At 38.5% G+C, this 21,183-nt stretch overlaps 4 protein-coding genes across 4 annotated transcripts; 2 read left to right on the top strand and 2 right to left on the bottom strand.

Annotated features, from left to right (window-relative positions):
* Window positions 1–231: 231 nt before the first annotated feature.
* Window positions 232–1,986, bottom strand: LOC121987951 (CRIB domain-containing protein RIC1-like). Its single transcript, XM_042541653.1, has 4 exons — window positions 1,923–1,986; window positions 873–976; window positions 625–706; window positions 232–578 (listed from the first exon to the last, which is right to left on the bottom strand). Exons 1-4 carry the CDS (start codon window positions 1,984–1,986, stop codon window positions 232–234), a joined length of 597 nt encoding a protein of 198 aa, XP_042397587.1.
* A 2,244-nt stretch (window positions 1,987–4,230) lies between these two features.
* Window positions 4,231–7,656, bottom strand: LOC121983760 (KIN14B-interacting protein At4g14310-like). Its single transcript, XM_042536364.1, has 3 exons — window positions 5,692–7,656; window positions 4,990–5,591; window positions 4,231–4,924 (listed from the first exon to the last, which is right to left on the bottom strand). The coding sequence occupies exons 1-3, from the start codon at window positions 7,555–7,557 to the stop codon at window positions 4,393–4,395; spliced, it is 3,000 nt and encodes a 999-aa protein (XP_042392298.1). The 5' UTR covers window positions 7,558–7,656; the 3' UTR covers window positions 4,231–4,392.
* A 6,604-nt stretch (window positions 7,657–14,260) lies between these two features.
* LOC121983759 (18S rRNA (guanine-N(7))-methyltransferase RID2-like) lies at window positions 14,261–19,227 on the top strand. The gene is made up of 9 exons (XM_042536363.1): window positions 14,261–15,353; window positions 15,452–15,527; window positions 15,878–15,961; window positions 16,079–16,134; window positions 17,515–17,571; window positions 17,764–17,813; window positions 17,893–18,045; window positions 18,456–18,597; window positions 18,944–19,227. The coding sequence occupies exons 1-9, from the start codon at window positions 15,258–15,260 to the stop codon at window positions 19,106–19,108; spliced, it is 879 nt and encodes a 292-aa protein (XP_042392297.1). The 5' UTR covers window positions 14,261–15,257; the 3' UTR covers window positions 19,109–19,227.
* A 1,221-nt stretch (window positions 19,228–20,448) lies between these two features.
* Window positions 20,449–21,148, top strand: LOC121987950 (the record flags this gene model as incomplete). The annotated part of the gene is made up of 2 exons (XM_042541652.1): window positions 20,449–20,915; window positions 20,999–21,148. Coding segments are annotated over exons 1-2 (366 nt in total), but the record flags the coding sequence as incomplete, so codon positions are not given.
* Between the last annotated feature and the right edge of the window lie 35 nt (window positions 21,149–21,183).

The raw sequence follows: 21,183 nt of genomic DNA, 5'->3' as shown, positions 1-21,183 counted from the left end.
ACATCAAAACGATAAACTAGATCTCAAAAATAAAAGAGAATAGATCAATTTCAAGGGGTGAATAAGTTAATTTAATTAAACTTACTATCAAAAAAGGACTTGTTTATAATTTTATACTGCATTATGTGCATTTTTCAAATTAGCACCTATAATTTTCCTCCGACGTAATTTCGTCCGCTATTCGCCTCCTGCAGCCGCTGCGGCTGCCGCTGTTTGTATCAATTAAAACCCTCAGTTCTCTTCCCCTGGCTCTGCTTCGCCCTTCGCCACCGCGGGCTTCACCGCGTCGGGTCTCTGCTCGCCCGATCTCGCCGCCTTCGGCCGCGTCGACGCCCCGCTGGCGTGGGAGGAAGAGGAGGAAGCGCCGCCTTTGGGCTTGCGCCGCTGCGGGTTCCTGGGCGCGGCCGGTGCATCCTCGCCGCTCCCTTTCTTCCGCCCTTGCTTGGCCCCTTCGTCCTCCGCCACCGCAACGCTGTCGGCGCGGCCTCCGGCAGGCTGCGAGCGGCGCGACCTCCGGTTAGATCCGCCGTCGAGGCCGGGGGAGGACCGCGGAGGCGGCGCGTCGCTCGGGTGGGGATCTGCGGGCGAAAACGAAGTGAGATAAGGCGGCTACATCGAGCTAACAGCGAAAACGGAATGAACCTGGTTCGGCCTTGTTTTGTGCAGCTGCGCCGGCGGCCACCGCCGGCGATCGGAACTCGGTCATCTGGAAGAGGATTATAAATGTAGCGGTAATGTAGAAAATAATAAGATTTAGAGGGGTAGATTTTTAATATCTAGGGGTGTAATTTAAAATAAGTAAATACCTAGAAATTAAAATTAAAAAAATGTAGAAATGAATATGGAATTTGAGCTCGTCGTAGTTAACGTACCCAAGTAGGAGAATTATTGATGGACTGACCGTCACAACCGATGTGCGCCACGTGCTTGACGTCTGTGGGGTGACCAATTTGCATCTCCGGTTCTTCCTCTTCATCTAATAAAAAAAAAATTAAAAAAAAAATTATCCAACTAAAAACAATCCGACTAATATTAGAGATGATCAACTAATCCTATAAAAATATAGATTAGTCCTGATGAACCACGAATATGTGTAATTATCTCACTTTTTACTATTGTAACATAGTCTCGGAGTCAATAGTTCAGATCTCTTGGATCTTAAATTTTGATGGTAAAAAAGTGAATACGCTCGCTCCCAGTATCCTTACCAATCCGTCTCAAGTCTAACATGGAGGAGGAAAATCACGGGTGACTACTAGTCTTTGGAATAGTGACTAACACACAAGGGAGATATTTATCTCGGCTTTATCGAGATTCAAATACCAGACCTCTATAAAGTGACACATTTTGGATATCTATTTACGCTCACAACACCAAAAATAATAAATTAGTGCTGTTTTAAGTTTTAGTATGTTCAATGTGGTTTTTTAATAAAATATAGGTATTTTATAATTATTGGGGGGTTGTTTTTAACATTTTTCATGAAAATTGTAAGTTTCGATTGAATTTATTTTTTTGGTATAAATTTTTTTAAGCTTAAGTATGTTCAGTATGATATTCTTTATCTTATTCTTTGTCAGAATTTAAACTATGGGTATAAATGAAATGATATTCGAAGTGTAGTGTGTCATTTTGGAGAGACAAGAGGAAATCAGGATTTAAGGTTCAGGAGATTTGAACTATGAGGTCAAGACTAAGCTTGTAAATATAATTGAAATTTGTAAAAAGAAAGAAAAAGAGAGACATTCTTACGCTTTAGGGTGCCATAGTAGCAAAATTGTTAAACTATTTGGGAGAGTAAAGAAATGGTTAAACATGAAAAAAAAAAATGTAATGTGATTTTTAATAATTTATTTTAAAAAATCATCCTTTTCATCCATAGATTTAGAGAAAAGTGTATATAAATTATGAAAAAAACGCACCAAATATTTGAGAAATATAACGAAGGCCTTTGAGGATGTTCTTCATCTTCATCCCGGTCCCCATGTTGCCCAAACGCAGTTAGCTCTAACTGCATAAACCACGGCAACCAAAGAATAAGAATCAAATTTATAACCAATATAATTTAACAAGCTCTTACCACTTCCAATCAAATTTAATTTGTATCTTTTAAAACAAAGAAAAAAAAAAGAAAACCCTATAAATCAAGGCATTTGATAAATGGCAAATAGAATGAAAAGAATGGCATGGAGAAATTAGAATGGGAAAGAAGACAATGTAAAAATTTGTTAGAGAGGAGCTGAAGTGATTAAATTAGGGAAAGAAGGATTCAAGTGGAGTTTTTTTTTATTTAAAAAAAAAAGTATTATTATTATTATTATATTTTAGGTTTTGCTATTTTAGTTCTTGGAAGGTCTTTGGTGTCAACGCACAAAGCGCGGGAAGTAGAGAGAGGTCGAGAAGTTACTTGCTGAATCAACGGGACAAATAATTAGATGGTTAAGAAATATAACGCCGCTAACTAATTAGAGGACGATGCCTACACTTCTAAAAATATATAAATGTATATTTTTATTTATTTATTTATTTATTTTTATTATTAGTATTATTATTATTGATGAAAAAATGGTGGAGTCGTGGATATTTCTAATAAGAGAGATATATACTGGATAAACATATCGAGCTAAGAAAACAACGATGATGCTCGTGTGCCCATCCAGGGCAATGGTGCGTTTTTTTTTAAAACTTCTCACGTATCTATTAATTGAATCTTAGTTTCAACGGATAAACCGATAAATTTCTTTTTAATAAACGATTGATTTAAAATTAATGGGTTGATTGACCATTCATTATGAATACTTCTTGATTTATCTTGATAAATGATGAAAAATTTTTATAGGATCGATGATCTCAGAATTAGTCGGTATATATTGGATACTTAGTGCTAACTAAAAAAAATGATACTCACATGCTCCCTACAAAAAAAAATGTGGAACTGCCACATCAGCGGCTCCCCTAGAGCCGGTCCCACGGATATGGAGGGAGGTAAATACAGGTACACAGGTGGAAAGTGCATAGCGGAGACGTTAACCCCAGGCAGTGACACCCCGGGGATCGACCCCTGGACCTTTCAGCCACAGAACCATACACTCTCCATCTGTGCTATGCCCTGGGGACCACATGCCCCCTACCAAATAACATAGTTAGTATCTGAATGGATAATTACTCTAATCGATCATGGAATATATTTTTAACTGGTTCAAAATATCTTACTTGGGTGTCTCATTTTTCTCATGCAAAGGGATGTTGCGCTAGAACAAATGCCCCCATGCACCTCAATGATTTATCCCCTTTCAGAGAGTGTGGGGTTGACCTAAAGGGATTCTTAAAATGACGGCTTCACTTTTGTTCCATTAATGATACTCATGTTGCCCTTGAGGCAATGGTGCATCGACGCCTTCTCAGTTTCTCAAACATCTAAGGATCAAGTCCCAACCTCGATAAATTAATAGATGAATTTCTCTTAATGAACGGTTCACATAAGAATGTTGGACTGACAATGGCCGGATTAGTTACCTCCAAAATTAGTCAGCGTAAACTAGATACCTTATGTCAACTAAAAATTAATAATACTTCTGTTTGAATAATCAGCAATTGACCTAAGAATGTTCAATGGATGAGTCATTCGTTACGAACACTTTTCGAGTTATCCTGAATCAAATGAGAAATTTATGTGGAGTCTGATCAATCATCCTAAAGATTAATTAGTGTAAATTGAATACTTGATGATAATTAAAAATAAAAAAAAAATAATAAAAGATGATACTCAAGTTGAAGTCCCGGGCTATGGTGCATTTTTCTCCTTGGTGATAACAAATATAAGATGTTGTTCTGCTCGAACGTCTCACAGTATCATTTGTGCAAGTCAGTCGATTAGTAGCGATTTGCATCACGTTGAAGTAATGTGGCTATTTTTTTACGCGTGATTTGCATGTCATAGACACATTCTGCACATTTTGCATAGTGGCAAACTTAATCTTGATTAGTCAAATATTTTTTTTATGTATATAAAAAAAAAACTTATTTAGCTGGTTGATCAAATCAAGAAGCGTACGATGATACTTGAAATTTTACATTTACATTCTTTTTTTTCTCAAAATGTCAAAATAGACAGTCCTTTTTTTTTGTTAATCTATGTCGAGTTGAGAATTCCCACATCATCACCTCGTTAAGCGAAGTGATAGTTTTAAAGATTTGAAATGTAACAGCAATTTAATTTTAAACCTATGCTCAAAATCACTAAGAAACTGGGCATCCATGAATCTACTGTTAAAATTTCACTTGCATATAGAAGGCATTCAAAATAAGATATTCGCAGAACCACCAAACGTAAAACAAAAGCAATACCAAGGCATTCTTACACTACAAACTTATAGCTTAGTCCATACCTGATCATAACACATACCTCCAGGAAGCAGGGCGATCTCTCGATATCACCAGAACTCTCGATCCAGAATAGTCGAAAGTAGGGCAGTACAAATCGTCGGGGCCGATTGTTTCCTTCACATCTATCGTATTCCCTCGGTCGAAGCAAAAGGTCTGAGAATTTTCATCACGAAAGGCATCGAAGACGAAGAGCCCCAGCCCGCAGATGCCCATCACGGTGTTGCCATTTCCCCAAACTTGAGTCAGCGAGGAGTGGTGAGCGTGGGAATTGAATTCCGGCAGTTGGTACGACGCAACGAGCTTTCCTTTGCGCAATGAGTAATGCTGTATGCGGGATCGCGGACAGGCTTTGATGGGCAATCTTCCCTCGGTGCTCCCGACGAATATGTAGTCTCCGCGAGAGAAGATCGAATGGCCTGTGCCTCCGTGCTTAGACACTTTGATCCCGATACCGGACGGAACCCGAAAATCGAGCACATTGATGCTTTCTTGAGTGCAGAAGACACCATCGTTGCCCTCCACCTCCGATGAACTCACCCTGTACTTAACAAATTTGAGAGTTGCAAATTTATCTATAAAAAGTTGACGAGGGGAGAGGATAACCTTTGTTGAATGCCGCCGCTATGTTCAGCATCAGTGTTGTTTACATGAAGTGAATAGATCCTCTTTCCGGAAAAGGCAACAGACAATAGCGGCTGTGGGTTTAGAGAGTTGACATCCCAAAGGCTGATGGCTTCAGTTCCTGCTACGATCACCTTTCCTCTACTTCGCCATTGCAGAGGGCTCGAGTAGTCCATCCCAATCACAGGGCTGCTAGTCTCCCACTTCATCACTAGCTCTCCGTCGCGGATATCGTAAGCATTGACAGATTTCTGTCTGGTGGCAGTGGAGATTAGGAGCGGGCCACAAGGCTTGTACCACCATTGTTGCTGTGATGTTCTCAGACTGGCATTACTTAGCGAACCGAGAGGTATCCTAGATGGCCATGGCGATGGGGAGTTATCTGTTGAATCTCCTATGCAAAATGCTTTTACTTCTCTTGTATAATAATCCCATGAACAAAATCCAGATTCCGAAGCATTCCCAGCTGATGCCGCAACGACATATTTCCCGGAACATCCGTCTGTACCTGGTGCTCGGATTAACCAACAATCACCCCACAAATTATTCGACATGGCTGATGGTGGATTGTATTCAGCCTTGAACTGAAACATGGAAAAGTGAGTTAGTGTAAACGAGAAATTCTTTTAAAAAAAAAAACAAAGGGGGAAGATGTATAGCAGTAATAAAAGTTGAATGTTTCACCTCATAGTTAGTCATGTCATAATACGAGCAGGATCCATCGTGATGGGAAAGAAGAACAGCTTCTCCTTCAGAAACAAACCATCCGCCAGTCGAGGGCTTCTGTCCAATCTCACACAACTGATCTTTGTAAGGTCCCTTAGGTTGTTCATGCAACATCAATGCAGATTTTTTCTCCAGGTTGTCAATTTTTTCAAAATTTTCATCTGCCACGAGTTCAATTCCCCCCATGGAATAGTCGCTGACCATCTTCTTTGAGGCATATTCTGCTGCAGAGATGATTCTCGCTTGTACAGTCATGTGCTCAGATGCCAAATTCACATGTTTGCTAGGTTCACCTTGCTCCAAATCTAGAGAAGCCAAGAACTTCATTGCAATTGGATTTTCGCCAACAGAACACGATGAACCATCTTCGAGATCTGAATCACTGCGATCTGAACCATGACCTCCCAAAATGCCAGATGAGTTCCTGTCCTTTAAAAACTTATGATGCGGGAAGAACCTTGCTTCTATCACGTCATTTTTCAATTCTCTAACTGTATAGCTCGGAATGATTGTTTGATCTGTGTGATCAGGTACGCAGTTGTTTTGATCCTCACAGTTTGCTTTGATGACTTTAGAGGAATCCTGTTGAGATGTAGTAGTACCACGAACTGCATGGGCAACAGCTTTCTCGATTCCACATATTTGGCTCTGGATATCAGAAAGAATCAGCTTTGAATCATCGGGGTTGTTGCCATCCAATATCTCCTTCGTCCGCTTGATTTCAGATGCAATTTTTTGAACTTTTCCTTCCAACATCGCCAACTTCTCATGCAACTTACTAGGGTATTTGGACACAACTCGAGCACCTTTGACATCATCATTCGACTTCTCAAAAACCCTAATATTTGCAGATCGTCCATGCGCAACCTCAACTTTCGGAACTGAATCAACACGCTCCTCCTCACAGGGAATATCCTTGATCTTAACATCATATCCTACATCTTTTGACGGCTCCAATTGTACTTCCAAACAGTCTTCCTTCTTCGTATTTGATGTTGTAGCATGAGCAACAATTTCATCAGTTTGACCCTGAGGTTTCGGATTAGATACTGCATAACTTGTGTCCTTCAGGCCACTGGGAAAAAATCTTGGGGTTTCTCCATCGATAGCCTTTGAACTTGAGACCAGAAAGGTCTTATTCTTACTATTTTGCAGAGATGCATTTTCCTTCAAATTTGTTACCTTCTTCTCCAGAAAAGGAGGTTCATTTTTCTGCTTCGAGGAGTTCGAGGATCCTTTTGCATTCAAATCGCCATCACTCTTGCGACCTAGTTTCTCTGCGATCAAATCCAAGGACTTTGTATCTCCTTTAGGCTTAGGGTTACGAAGGTACGAGACGCCGCCAGTCGCAGTCGCTAATCTCTCAGCATTTCTCATCAAAGCCTGGTCGTAAAGCCCCTTCCCCGGCAGCAACGCACCCGAAACGCCGAAACTCTTCCGCCCTCCAGCCTCTGCTTCCAGATCCCGCCCCGGCGCTCTTCCCAGTTGGTCGGACGTGGAAACCCTAGGTGGTCGGCGATCTCCGCGGATGTCAGACACCAGATCGGAGGGTTTGCAGGACTTACCTCTCGGCAAAGACGACGTGGAGAAGCGTACGGCAGCGAATGGTGGTGCTGGCTTCTCCTCGACCTTGCGACGGGATGAAGAGGCCCTCCCTACTGAGACGTCCCTGGGGTTCTCCTTGCCGACGGCGACGGTGCTCCTCCGGGGAGCGGAGACAGGTCGCTTATCGTTAAGGGTAGAGTTGAGTGGTCCCTTGTTGTTCGGCTTGCACGCCATGATCTTGTTCCCCCCGCCTCCTCTCTCCTTGAGCCGCGTCGACATCTGGATCCCGGCGATCACCGGCCAGATCTGGAGATCCCCCCTTTCTCTCTCTCTCTCTCTCTCTACAAAGAGGAAAGAGTGATTTGAATTTTAAAGCTGCGAATCGAGCGGGAGAATACGAAGCCTATTGAAGTAACAGACTTAATGGGCCGACTATGATGGTTAGGCCCATGTAAATAAAAGGCAAAGAACCGGCCCAACTTGCCCGCCCTCACTACCTGACAAATGGGAAGGCGCACAGTGTTCAAAATAAAGACGGGCGCATAGAGGTGATTTGCCTTTTTATTTTGCATAAAGTGAAGGATGAAATTTTTCTTTAAATTTCATGGAGGGGAAGATTTGATATCAGATCTGAATGTCGCAATATTAGATATTCAATTCATATATTTGATTAAATGATATATATATAAAGATAGAGTGACGATGAGGGGTCCTATTCTATTGTCACGATGGATGGTGGAGTTTAAAGAATGTCAAAATTAAGATAGTCAACGTTTAGAAGTCATTTGCCGACCGGACGATGAGGTCCTGATCGGGAAGAGAAAAGTCTGATCTGATATCACCTTTGACTTGGCCATGAATCGAGCACCCGACGCTCAAATAAGAAGATGACAAAGGGAGCAGTATGCAGAAACCGGGTCGAGCGACTCTTCCACTCGACCTAGCAACAGACTCGACATCACCCGAACATTTGGACAGTGAATTTTCGGCCAAGCTGCTATCCGACTCGGCCAGCAACAGAGCATGTGAACAGTGAACTTCCGACCAAACGGTTATCTCGCTCAGCCCAGCAATAAAGCATGTAGATAGTGGACTTCTAGCCGAGCGGTTGTCTCATCCGGTCCGATAACAGATAACATGTGGACAGCGGAATTCCGACCAAGCGGCTATTCCGCTTGACCAAGCAACAAACACAATAGGTTATCTTTTAACATCCTTTTGGGAGCTAGTGTCGCTGACAACAACATGGTCAGACAAAGAATTGTACGGTGAATGGCATGATCAGACAAAGAATCATATGACGGAAGCTTCCACTGTCACTTCAGAAATATGCTTGACTTGTTAAGGTACTGTGTAAGAGACACTTTACTGTCGAGTCTTTTCAGGAAAACTTGGGGTGTGTGCCCATCTTGAAAAGATGCACGCACGCTACAGGAATTCTATATAAAGGGAGTCCAAGCATCGACGAAGGTATGCAATATTTTACTATTGCGCTACAGTCTTCTCATTGCTCCGTTTACTGCTTCTTCTTCTTCGCCATAGACTGACTTGAACGTCGGAAGGTCATCCCCGAGGCCTCCTTCCCTAGCTAGGCATTGACACCATAGGTCAAAGTAAAATTCGTAGGAGGTCAACGAAAGCACCACATCCCCACCATCTATCACGTTGGTTTTCGGACATGATCATATAATATAATAATAATTATTTTAATATATTTTTATTGAATAATGATAATAAAATGAAAAGTAAAAAAAATTATTAATATAGAAAATATCTGATCTTTCAATAGATATAAATAGATAAATATTAAAATCTGATTATCATCCTAGATAAAGCTCTCTCCCAGCATCTTGTTTTAATTAACTCTGGGTCCCAAAGCTGTAGAATAGAAGATCACTTTTGCACCCACATTGGCCAGACTCTGCTTTTCAGACAAATGCTTCCTTCCATTGTTTTTTGGACAAACACTTCTTGAACAGACAATGGCTACAAAACATTATCATACAGAGGCACGGATACTCATTGACAGCTTGGGAACATCCAAAGCCTTTTCCATCTTTCACCTCTCTCTCTCTCTTTCTTTCCCAGTGTTTCAAGTGGTTCATTATTCATCATGAACACTGAAATCTCTGAAACTTCAGTAACTGAAACTTAATCCTGCATGGCAACACATGGAAGATCAAATGCATTACTGTCTTGCTTTCTCTTCTGCCTTCTTCTGTTTGCTTTGCTCCAGCAACCTCAAATCCAGATGGAGATCAACAGCCACAGGCTTCTGCTTTCACCTTCTTCTTCTTCTTCTTCGACTCAATCATCCATGAAGCTACGTCCACAGAAGAGACCCAACAGCTCCACTTCCTCTGCTCAGTTTGAGTCGCTCCTCCACAGTTACTGTGAGTTCTCAGAGTTTTCATCTTCGATATTGTGATTGTGGCAGAGGCCAGCTCCTCTTGTTCATCTATTATATTTGTGGGCCAAGATTGAAGGTCCTTGAGTGTGTTTGTGATCGGTCTCTGTCTTCAAAACAGCATGCAAATATACAGACGATCAATATTTTTGTGTGCTCACAGTCATTTTATCTGATTAATCACCAGTTTTGTGTGGAAATATGAAGATTTCAAAAAAAAAAAAAATCTCTTTTGTTTGTGTTTGTGTAGTTGTTTTTTGTTCATGATGCTGCGGTCACGAGGGGACAGTAACATGCACAGCACGGCAAAAGAAGCCAAAGAGTGATAAAGGATATGATGCCGGGGCATGCATTTATTATTGGAGTTTTTTTTATAGATAATTTATGTTAAACATTAGTAACATGGTTTATAGGTCTATAAATATAAATAAATTAGATATTCGTGAAAAAATTAGTATTCAGTTTGATAATAATAGTTTATTTATTTTTGTTTAATATATATATAATTTATTAAATTAAATAAAAAAATTTGAATATATATATATATATATATATATATATATATATATAACTTATTAATATTTCTAAATAATATTGATGAACAATATTGATACACCATATTCATTCATAAAACTCTTTTCAATATGTGAAATAAATAATAAAATTAAATTATTAAACTCAATAATCAATTGAACAACTAAAAGTTTCAAATAATCAAATAAATTTAAATTGAGAGTTCAATAACATTCAATCAAATTAAACTTGAACCAAAATCAAGCCAAACTCGAAATAAACTCAAGTTAAGGTTGAATTGAAAGTTTGATAATATATGAACGAATTAAGCTCAAGATAAACTTTAAACAAGTTCAAATTTATAAAAAATAAACTAAGTTAAATTTGAATAATCATTTCAAAAATTTGTTTCGATTATCTTATGAATACTCAGAATTTGACGCGGCTTGTTTTCAATCCTAATGATTTATAGTGTTGTTTACTTGGAAAATTGGAAGAAAAGTCGTTGAGAGGATGTTGCGCTTCTTTTTAACTTTAACCTGTGTAATTTATTTTGGAGGAAAAGGAGGTACAATAATTGGTCCATCACCCTCTTTTCTCACTTTTTGTTCCATTCAATTAAACAGGAGAAGGACCCTTTTTCTCAATAATTCCTTTTCCTTTTAAAAGTTGGGTGAAATTTGAAAGATTGGATTTGTTTGGTCAAAAAGCTAAGAAAGGTTGAACTGTCTCTATTGATTTCATATATTACCTATACATCAACACAAATAATGGAACGTTATAAAGGAAAATGTACTCCCGGGTTACCACGGTAAAAAAAATGAGATAGATTTTTCGAATAAAGAGGGGTTAAATTTTAAGTAAGACTTTGAAAATTTGATAACATGATTAATTTTAGTTAATTTTATTGATTATGTTTAGATGATCAACTTGACTCTATAAAAAATTTTCATTAGTTGTCAGAGTAAATCGGAAAACGTACGCTATGATCAGTCCAGAAATCTAGTATTCTTTAGTTGTACCCTGATATGGTGATAATGAAGGACTCTACCCTACTGCTACAGTGAAGGTCAAAGTCAAGATGATCAACAAGTAGATGACATCGGTCGGTCGAGCGAATCATGCTCCGACCGGGCATTAGGCTCTAACCCATCGTCTTCGACACGAGGAGCAATCAAACACTCGACTCTCAAATAAGAGGACGATAAAGGGAATAGTACGCAGAAACCGTAGCCGAGTCCGCACCTAGGCCGAGCAGGCACATCGGCCAAGCACGCATAGTGGCCAAGTGATAGCACCGGCCCAACAACAGAGCATGCGGATAGTGGACTTCCAACCGAGCAGCTATCCCTCTCAGTCCGACAGCAGACAGCACGCGGACAGTGGGCTTCCAACGGAGCGGTTATCCTGCTCGGTCCAGCAACAAAGCATACGGACAATGGACTTCTGGCCGAGCAGCTATCCCGCTCGGCCTGACAACGGACAGCATGTGGACAGTGGAATTCTGACTGAGCGGCTATTCCACAACAGACACAGAAGGCTATCTTTCGACATCCTTTTGGGAGCTAGTATTGTTGAAAGTCGGCATAGCCATACAGAGGATTATATGACAGAAGCTTTCACTGTCGCTTCAGAGATATGCTCGACATATTAAGGTACTGTGTCAGAGACACTTTACTGACGAGTCTTTTTCAGGGAAGCTTTGAGATGCATGCTCACCTTGGGGAGCGTGCACGCGTGCTTCCGAAGCTTTATATAAAGGAGAGTTTAAGTATCGACGGAGATATGCGATATTTACTATTGCGCTATAGTCTTCTTGTTGCTTCGCTCTTTGCTTCTTTTCCACCGGAGATTGACTTGAGCGTCGGAAAGTCATCATCGGAGACTCCTTCCCTGACTCGGCACTGACGTCGGTTGTATTGCAGGTCGAAGCGAAGTCTACAGGAGGTCAGCGGGAGCACCGCATCTCCAGCATCTATCTCATCGACTTTCGGACGGGATGACACCCCCTTATTTGAAAAAAAAAATTCTATAAATATATTATAACTAGGGATTAAATCATGAATATTTAAATATTAAATCATGAATATTTGTACCTTACCATAGAAATGTAGCTGCGAGGATGAAAATTTTATAGCATTGGTCATCTGTCAGGATTTATTATAAGGATAATTGATGAAAAAAAATTATGAACCAAATCGTTTAGCTCTATAATTAATTGGATGATAAGAATTGATATCTGCATTAATAAATAAAAATAATTATAGAGGAAAGGGAGCTCGTTTTCATATGCCATACTCTTTATTGTGTCACTTTCTTTTTTTCAACCCGCAAGTGCTATTATTTTAATACTATTATAATAGATTTAATTAAAATTATTATAATAAATAATTATTTGTTTTATAATTGCTGTATATATAGTAACTTTATTTAATAGAATAATTTAACCAAGATTATTAATAATAAATTTGATTAAAATTATTATATATTATAGTAGTTTTGGAAACAAATTACTATTCGTTATAATAATTTTAAATAGAGATGAAGGCTTCCATGTTATTAGTGTTAAACAATATGAGTCACATGTTAAATCCAACTTGTCAAAAAAAAATAATGTCAAAAAAACAAAAATAAAAATAAAAACAAAACACAAAGCAAAATTCTCATCTGGTGCGTAGAAACGCCCCAGGTGAGAGATTTTTTTTTTTTAATTTTAAAAAATAAAATTTTAAAAATTACAAATTAAAAATCAACAAATAAAAATTAATTTTAAAATTTAAAATTAAAAACCAACAAATAAAATTATATTAGTGGTATATTTTTAACGAGGTTAAAATGAAAAAATTAAATAGCTGGTAGATCCACACAACAGCTAATAAATTCACATAAGGCTGGTTAACGGTTATTTTAATTAAAATAAATAAATTTTCATCTATACAATTTTATCATCTTACACAACTTATTTCAATTGTACAAATACCTAAATCTCTTTAAAAATTTTCTTTCTACTATTTTTCATGAGAAAAATATTTTTTTTAGAAAATACTTCTTTCCAAAATTCATAAATTTCATCAAATTATCTATATTTTTCATATTTATCAAATTATCCAAACAATTCATATCTACCAAATAATTCATATATATAGTCCATATTCATCAATTATCCATATTAAAAAATTATTAATCTAATCCAGGTGCAATCATTATGCCCACAAATAATTCATATGGTCAATTAAATTGAGTAAATAAAATTGAAATAATATTTATTTAATGTAAAATAAGAATAAAAATGAATGAATGAGTAACCGATCATAATAATGAGTATTAATATTAAAATAAATATGTGAGAATGAATATATTAATATAATATAGGTTAGCTAGTTTAATATTAAAATAATGTGTGATTAAATATGAATATACTGTGATATGTGATAATGAAGCACTGCATGTGCATGGACGAAATGTTATTTGAGACAATGCAAATTCCCATTTAGTTTTGAAAAGATTAATGATAAATGAAGAGGAGGGAAATCCCTCCGTATTGATCCTAGGATGGATTGGCGGAAGCGCTGGGACGATGTATTCATCTTTTGCCACTGTATTATAATTTTTTTAAAGTAAAGTTATTACTTTATAATAGCATTAAATAATAATTTGATTAAATAAAAATAATTTTGATTAAAATTTATATAATAGTTCTAGAATAAAGTTTTTTTTAAAAAAATGAAAAATAGAAAGAGCATACTTTATAATAGCATTAAATAATAATTTTGATTAAATAAAAATAATTTTGATTAAAATTTATTTTTATAAATTAAAATGCATTTTTTGGATAATAAAAAGGAAAAAGTATCCTTTAAATTTTTGTCTGAACCGGTTTAGGTTTTAAGTATCCTTTTCCCTGTCGAATTACCGAATGAAAGTCTACTTCTCCGCTACCGCCCCACTGGAGCTTGCAGCTCTCACGCGGCGCTCCGGCCAGTCTCTTAGTTTCCGGTACTCACGCCCTATTTGTCTCTCGTCGACTTCGCGACTTTTTTTTTTTTTTTTAGTTCTATCAGCTACAGAGAGGTATCACATTTTTTTTTAGTAAAAATTTTATTTTTTATTTTAGCTTTGTAGTTGACAACATGATTTAGGTTTGTCTAATCCTCCATGTTTGTTTGTGATATTTTTTATCTTGTTGTCAACATTGTGTTTGTGTTATTAATTGTATTCGTGTTATCATTTTTTTGTTACTTGATGTCTGTCTTTACTTGAATATGAATTTTGGGTACCCATTTATTAGGGTATCCTCTTTATAGATTGTGCCTGGGTTTCTTTAGCCAGTCAGGTACACCCTAAGAAAAGTGTTGGAATCGAAGATAAATTTTAAACTTTTTAATCTAGAGAACTTCATACAACTATATCTGTGTCACTGCACATTTGTGTCCATATCTTCCTTATTTTATGGTTTTCAAAATCATAGGCGTAGATAGGCTATTAAGGAGAATTGTTGTTTCGCTTTCTTTTTGAGTTGCTTGGAGATAGCTGATGCCTTTTGATGGCGTGTTTCTCTGTTATGGTGCCATTAAGTTGGATTGTACACTAGGAAATGTCAAGAATAAAAGTATCCTTCCTTTATATCGAATGAAGCTTTTTCAGATAGTGGTATTTATGCTCTTTTATTTTTATTTTTTGTATTTATGCTACTGTGCTAGACAACTTTATATTGTATAATTGTTATATAAATGTTCTTATCTAATGACATAACTTAGTTTTGTTAATGTTTAGAAATTTTATAATTAATGAAAAATAGGATATATTATTTTACAATTTAGACTATTTTTTATCCTAATTAGCAGTAATTTAGTTTTATTTGACTGATTATGATCAGGATTGTGTGAAAAATTTAAATATTTAGAAGGTTATAAATGGAATTATGAGTTTTACAGTGAAAAATGTGCATTATGTTATCTGGATATAGCTGATAGCTCAGGCATTGGAGATAGCTGATAGCTCATATATTGGCCAGCACAACTCTGTTTAGTGGTTGGTGTCACAGTGTGCAAGAGAAGCTATGCCACGTCCAGAGCTCCAAGCTCCGCCAGAGATATTCTACAATGAGGTGGAGGCACGCAAGTATACGACTTCGTCTCGCATCATTGAAATCCAAGTATGTTCTGTTTCTTCACCTCTTTCCTTGCTTATTTCTTTTCTTTGATTTTAGATGTAAAGATTTTTGGTTCTTTGGGTCCATTGTTACTGTTTTAGGCAAAGATATCTGAGCGAGCACTTGAACTACTTGCCTTACCAAATGATGGCATACCCAGGCTTCTGCTAGACATTGGTAAGTTTGGGTTTACTTCAACAATGCATTTTCCTTACTGTATTTGATGGGATGATTTATTAATTTGATGAGTTCTTCTTGGTTGTAGTAACTTTTACCATTTATTATTTTTTTTTTTCCTGATTGAGTTTGGTTAAAATTAATTGGGATTTGCTAGTTTTAGCTTGATTTTACTGTGTTTTGAGAATTGCAATGCCAAAAATTCTCCATTGTCATTTTTCTGATATAAATCTATGATTTTGAACCCTTAATGTTGGTAAAAACTCACACTTCTATATCGTCTGTTCAATGTATACTCACATACTTTTCTTGATTCTTCTCCTTGCCCTTTTACTTATTCTATAACTTAGGCTGTGGATCTGGGCTTAGTGGTGATACTCTATCTAAAAATGGGCATCATTGGCTTGGCTATGATATTTCAAGTTCAATGTTGGGTGAGTTGTTTTGTTGCTTGTTTACATTAAGCTTGCTTATATACCTAAATCCATTTAAGTCCTAGAGGTTGTTCATCTTTTCATTATTTATATTGTGTAAATGGTGGTTATCTTCAGATGTTGCATTAGAGGGTGAAGCAGAGGGTGATCTTTTGCTTGCAGATATGGGTCAGGTGAATACTCAGTTTCTCTATCCTTCCTAGATTCATGATCATGTCATTTTGGGCCCCGAGGGCATAGACGAATGGGTCACCGCATGGTAGATTGTAGAAATAGGCAAGGGCCGGCGAAGCCGGAGGAAATGGTCTCCCATGTGGTGGCCCGCTCAGATTCCTGATATACCTCTCTAGCTGTTGGACCAGCCATGTGAGGGCGTCTGGAGTCAGCATATGACCTTTTGTAGAAATGATCATGTCATTTGGGACTCTTGGTTTTGAGAATATAGAATCTCTTGCAGAGCATGGGGTTGGTTGTGAAACAGTTGCTGCATCTCACAATATTACTTGGTTAAACTTATGGTGTATCTGTTAACTTCATTTGATCCCCAAATAAAATACGCATTAATGGCTAATATTATGGTTAATTGAACAAGGACATGTATTTTAATTTCACTTTATTTGTTGAGATCCTCTTAACCACTAATCTACTCATCTTCAGTCGATTTTTCATATTTGTAAGGATGATTTTCTTTGAAACTTTTGAAAGCTATCATCAATGAATAAGAAAACTGAAATCCAAATACAATGGCAAGCGAAGGCTAACCTGAATCCATCGCAAGGGCCATTATTTCATACTTATTGTCGGAGTTCCTGCAAGCGCAGAATGATCTTCTACATGACTGGGTGGCAACCAAAGCTTAGTGTCAATGGGGAAGAGTCCAAGGAGGAAGAAGCTGCCAAAACCTCTTGATTCAAGATGCCCAAATCAAAGGAAGCTTCTTCCTTATATACCAAGTTCATCATGTAGGGACCATCCACCTCTTCCGCAACTCCCTCGTCCTTCGGACGCACTGAGCCCGTTGGCTCCCTTCCCGTGCCGTCCTTCTCGCTAGCTGCGTCTTCCGCTCGACTTCCTGCGCTTCTAAGCTCCTGCACACTTAGACATAGGGATCAAATAACAAACATGACCTAACCTAACTTGGTTGATCATATCAAAACAACCACGGGGTTCAACAGAATTCACATCCAATAATCTAAATCCCCCTTCATGCATTAAGCATTAGATTACTTAATTGGGGTTTAGTTTTCTTAATGACGATTGGTTTTGTATGTGTGTTAATCAAGTGTAAGCTCATATTATGGAGATTTAAGCCCACCAATGTGGACTTAATCCTTCAACTTGTAGATTTCATATTTTATCATTATTCTGAATTTGGGTTGTCTGGTGTTAGTAACTGATGGTTTGAGGTTTTTGTTTGATGCCCTATGTTATTTTCAGTCTGATATCCTATGGTATTTTTCCTTGAAGTGCTGACTTATGGGCTTGAATGTTTGCTCAATTGTTTCTTTGAATTTATCTTAGTTAAGCTATTTTAACTAAAAGGCTGATTGCAGGGCTTAGGCTTACGGCCAGGGGTTGTTGACGGTGCGATCAGTATTTCAGCAGTCCAGGTGTGTATTTTGCTGAACAAGCTTTTCTTGAAGTTTGCCCTTCTTGAAGTATTGGGAGTGGCTTTAAAATCAACTTCATTCAACTTGGCTCTCTATTTATTTGTTTTCCATTTTATTGTTCTGTTGTTGTTCTCAAAACAGTTAAATTGGATTGATATTAGTGAAACTTACCATATTTGTGTGTAAATTCAGTGGTTATGCTACGCTGACAAGTCCTCACATGAGCCAAGAACGAGGCTAAAGTAAGCAATTGATTACACACCACACTTCATTCTAGTCAGTTTCTCATCTATTCTCAACTCATTCCACTGTGCCTTTTAGGGCATTCTTTGGCTCACTATACCGATGTTTGGCTAGAGGGGCGAGAGCTGTATTACAACTTTATGCAGAAAACAGGGATCAAAATGAGATGATCTCGACTTATGCCATGCGAGCGGGTTTTTCCGGTGGCATTGTTGTTGATTGGCCGCATAGGTACGTAATTAAATTCTCAATTATTTAAAACTTGTGGCATATTTTTCCCTATGACATCCTCCCTCAGCACTGATAACTCCTGATAGTTTAGATGCCATATTATGTTTTACATAGAACAGATATCAGTTTTCACCAAATATTTATAGTTCCTTCTTGAAGAAAAAAATGTGGAATAATCATTGACTTCGAGGAAAAAGTAGAAGGCTTGATCTTGAATTTTCTATCAAAGCATTAGCAATGGGCTTGTAAACCGCTAAGTAAAATTCAATCGACGAAATAATTTGATCAGTGCGCACTTTTGGGGAGGGAAATATTTCATCAGAACAAAAGAGGAATGCCTTTTATATATAGTTCTCTAGTCTTTGTGATGAAATACTTCAATTCCTATGAATATCAACTATCAATTACAGCTCAAAAGCACGGAAAGAATATCTGGTTCTTACTTGTGGTCTGCCCTCGGCTCAAACTTACCAGCCGAAGGGGAAAGGTGAAAATGGCGAGGTGTGCAGTGAAGATAAGGAAAGCGATGCCGACACTGATGACAACCAAACAGTAAGAATTCATGGACTAACATACTTGTTTTTAGATTGATTCTCATATCATTTAGTAAACATTAGGCAGTAAAATGTATAGCAATGCTACCGATTTCCCTTGTACTTTTTCCATTGGTTCTTTCTTGATTTAAGTGAGTCTAGTGACACTTGGGAGTTTGGTGAGAACTCACAACTGTTCCTTTACAGCTGAGTTATTCAGAGTTTGGAGTGTGTGTAAGTTTGGGATCCAGTGGAACATTTACTCAATTTTTACAGTAGAAATAGCAGTAAATTGTCCTAGATCCAGTGTTTCAAGTGCATGATTGTATGGAACTACCTCAATGTCCATTTGGTGTTGGATGCAGGTTGATGTATACGATCGAAACCGACCGAGGAAGAAGTTGAAGGTAAAGAAGAAAGGGAAAGGTAGAGAATGGATCTTAAAGAAGAAGGAACAGATGAGGAAAAAGGGATACGATGTCCCTCCTGATACCAAACACACTGGTCGAAAGCGCAAGGATCGATTTTGACCGTTCTTCGATCGAGATTCACAGAGCTTCGGATCATGAAAAACCGTATAATTTTTTTGGGACAGTGTTTTTGTAATTAATCCAAATTTAATAAATCGAATTTTTATCGAATTTTTTAATAAAAATTAAATAAATCAAATTAATAAAATACTAATTAATTAGGATAAAATTTGAATTAATTTTTTTTAAAAAATTTGAAATACTGAAATAATCGTATTAAAATTTTAAATTCAATAGTTGCTTCGAGTTAATCTAACTTTTGTTTACCTTTGATTCTGTCCGAGCGCTGAGTCGATGAAAATTGAAGACGTGGTGTTCTCTGTTGCCTTGGATGAATTTCGCAGTGACGTGGACCTTCGATGAACTTGCAATAAAGTTGAGCTAGGAAGGGGTTTCCGCCGCCGATCCTCCGACGCTCAAGTCAGGCAACAGCGAGATGAAGCAGAGGTAAAATAACGAGACTGTGGCTACAGTAGATGAGAAAAACATACCTCCGTCGAAGTCTGGAGGTCCTTTTATAGGACCTCGAAGAGGCGCGTGCATGCTTCTCGAGGCGTGCACACTCCTCGAGGCGTGCACGCTCCTCAAAGCATACCTTAGAATGGTTGTGTCAGAAAAGCGTGTCTGACGCCATACCGCAACTGTCCGGTCGATGTCTCGAGAATGATATCACTAGCTGCCCTTTTTGTCCTCTTTTAAGTCTTTTGTCTCTTACTGGGCTGGACGGGATGACCGCTCGGCCTCCAGGGCGCTCGAGTGTGTATGCGCATCGGACCGGGCGAGAAGGTCGATCGATCGCATACTCGAACGGGAGTACGAGCTGGTTGATCTGTGTTTCGGCCGAGCGGATCGTCGCTCGGCACAACGGTTCCTCTATAAGAGAACTCGTGAGCGTCGGAAGCTCGACCCGAGGTCGAGCTATCTTCACGCTGGCCCAGGATTTACTCCGGCCGGTCGGGCAGGTGACTTTCCCTGCTCAGCTGAGACTTTGATTCTCCCGTGTCGTTAACCCCTTCCCATGTGGACCTCCGATCCTTACCACCGGATCAACCCTAATTAGGTGTTGTATTTTCCTCCGTGTAATTATACATTTTTTCCTTTTTTGAATGTATATATATATATATTATTTTTTATTTTTATTTATAATCAAATTTTATCGGCTTGGCCTGAACAACGAAGGCCCACGTGGTCTACTCCCGTCGTCAAAGGCGTTTCCGTGGGTTAAACGCTGCCACGTGGCACCTGTTACTCTTTCCAGTCTTACTCGTTCGCTTCGCGCCCTTAAAATAGAAAAAGAGGGGAAAATGATAAAAAAAAAATAGAAATCGAGAAGCCACAACCACAACTCACAAGCGTCGTAAGAAAACTTGTGGACAAGGTCGATGCTGTAAGAGATGTGCCAGAACGAATCTTACAGCTGATTCTTTTCCTGTGGACCGTTGGATCATCGTGGCTGTATTACGGTCCGGAGATTCCCACCAGAAAAGCCAGTGATCCTCGGCGCTTACGCCATTCAATTGTGTTACTGCGCCGTTGTCGTCTCTCTTCTCTACACGAGTCGAGAGAGAGAGAGAGAGCTTGGATTTCTCACATGGAAGTGGCTCGGCTCTCCAGTTGCGGCATCTTCCACAGCCCGCCGTCGGCGGCAGCGGCCTCCTCGCATCGGAGGACCCGCCGGCATCGATCAGTTCATCTCAGATCTAGGTTTTCCAGTATCAGAGTCTTCGCCGTGGCCACTAAATCTTCCGTTTCGTCTTCTACTCCTTCGAGTTCAGTCTCCGGTTCAGTCAATGGCGCTGCGTCGAATGTAAGACATTTTATTTATTTTTAATTAATTTTGCAAAGCTGAGATTGATTATTTATTGTGGAGTTTTGGTGGGAAATTGGTAGAGGTTCGGTAACGTATCGGAGGAGATCAAAAAGGTGCGGAAGCAAATGGAAGAGGACGAGCAGCTGGCCTCGCTGATGCGAGGGCTCCGAGGTCAAAACCTCACCGATGTTCAGTTCGCCGATGAGAGCATCCGCCTTCGATTAGTTGAGGTGCGTTTTCTGTAGCCAACAGTTTGAGTTTTGCA

Source organism: Zingiber officinale, chromosome 5B, assembly GCF_018446385.1.
Source record: "Zingiber officinale cultivar Zhangliang chromosome 5B, Zo_v1.1, whole genome shotgun sequence".
Taxonomy (NCBI): Eukaryota; Viridiplantae; Streptophyta; class Magnoliopsida; order Zingiberales; family Zingiberaceae; genus Zingiber; species Zingiber officinale.
This window is presented reverse-complemented; position numbering and strand designations above follow the sequence as displayed.

Excerpts from the sequence above, each read along its gene's own strand:
- LOC121987951 (XM_042541653.1), bottom strand. The coding sequence starts at position 1,986 with ATGGGGACCGGGATGAAGATGAAGAACATCCTCAAAGGCCTTCGTTAT. Across the intron at positions 977-1,922 it reads TTATATTTCTCAAATATTTG|ATGAAGAGGAAGAACCGGAG; the intron begins GTGCGTTTTTTT and ends TTTTTTTATTAG. Across the intron at positions 707-872 it reads TCAATAATTCTCCTACTTGG|ATGACCGAGTTCCGATCGCC; the intron begins GTACGTTAACTA and ends ATCCTCTTCCAG.
- LOC121983760 (XM_042536364.1), bottom strand. The coding sequence starts at position 7,557 with ATGTCGACGCGGCTCAAGGAGAGAGGAGGCGGGGGGAACAAGATCATG. Across the intron at positions 5,592-5,691 it reads ATGACATGACTAACTATGAG|TTCAAGGCTGAATACAATCC; the intron begins GTGAAACATTCA and ends TCCATGTTTCAG. Across the intron at positions 4,925-4,989 it reads AGCGGCGGCATTCAACAAAG|GGTGAGTTCATCGGAGGTGG; the intron begins GTTATCCTCTCC and ends TGTTAAGTACAG.
- LOC121983759 (XM_042536363.1), top strand. The coding sequence starts at position 15,258 with ATGCCACGTCCAGAGCTCCAAGCTCCGCCAGAGATATTCTACAATGAG. Across the intron at positions 15,528-15,877 it reads CAGGCTTCTGCTAGACATTG|GCTGTGGATCTGGGCTTAGT; the intron begins GTAAGTTTGGGT and ends TCTATAACTTAG. Across the intron at positions 16,135-17,514 it reads TGCTTGCAGATATGGGTCAG|GGCTTAGGCTTACGGCCAGG; the intron begins GTGAATACTCAG and ends GGCTGATTGCAG.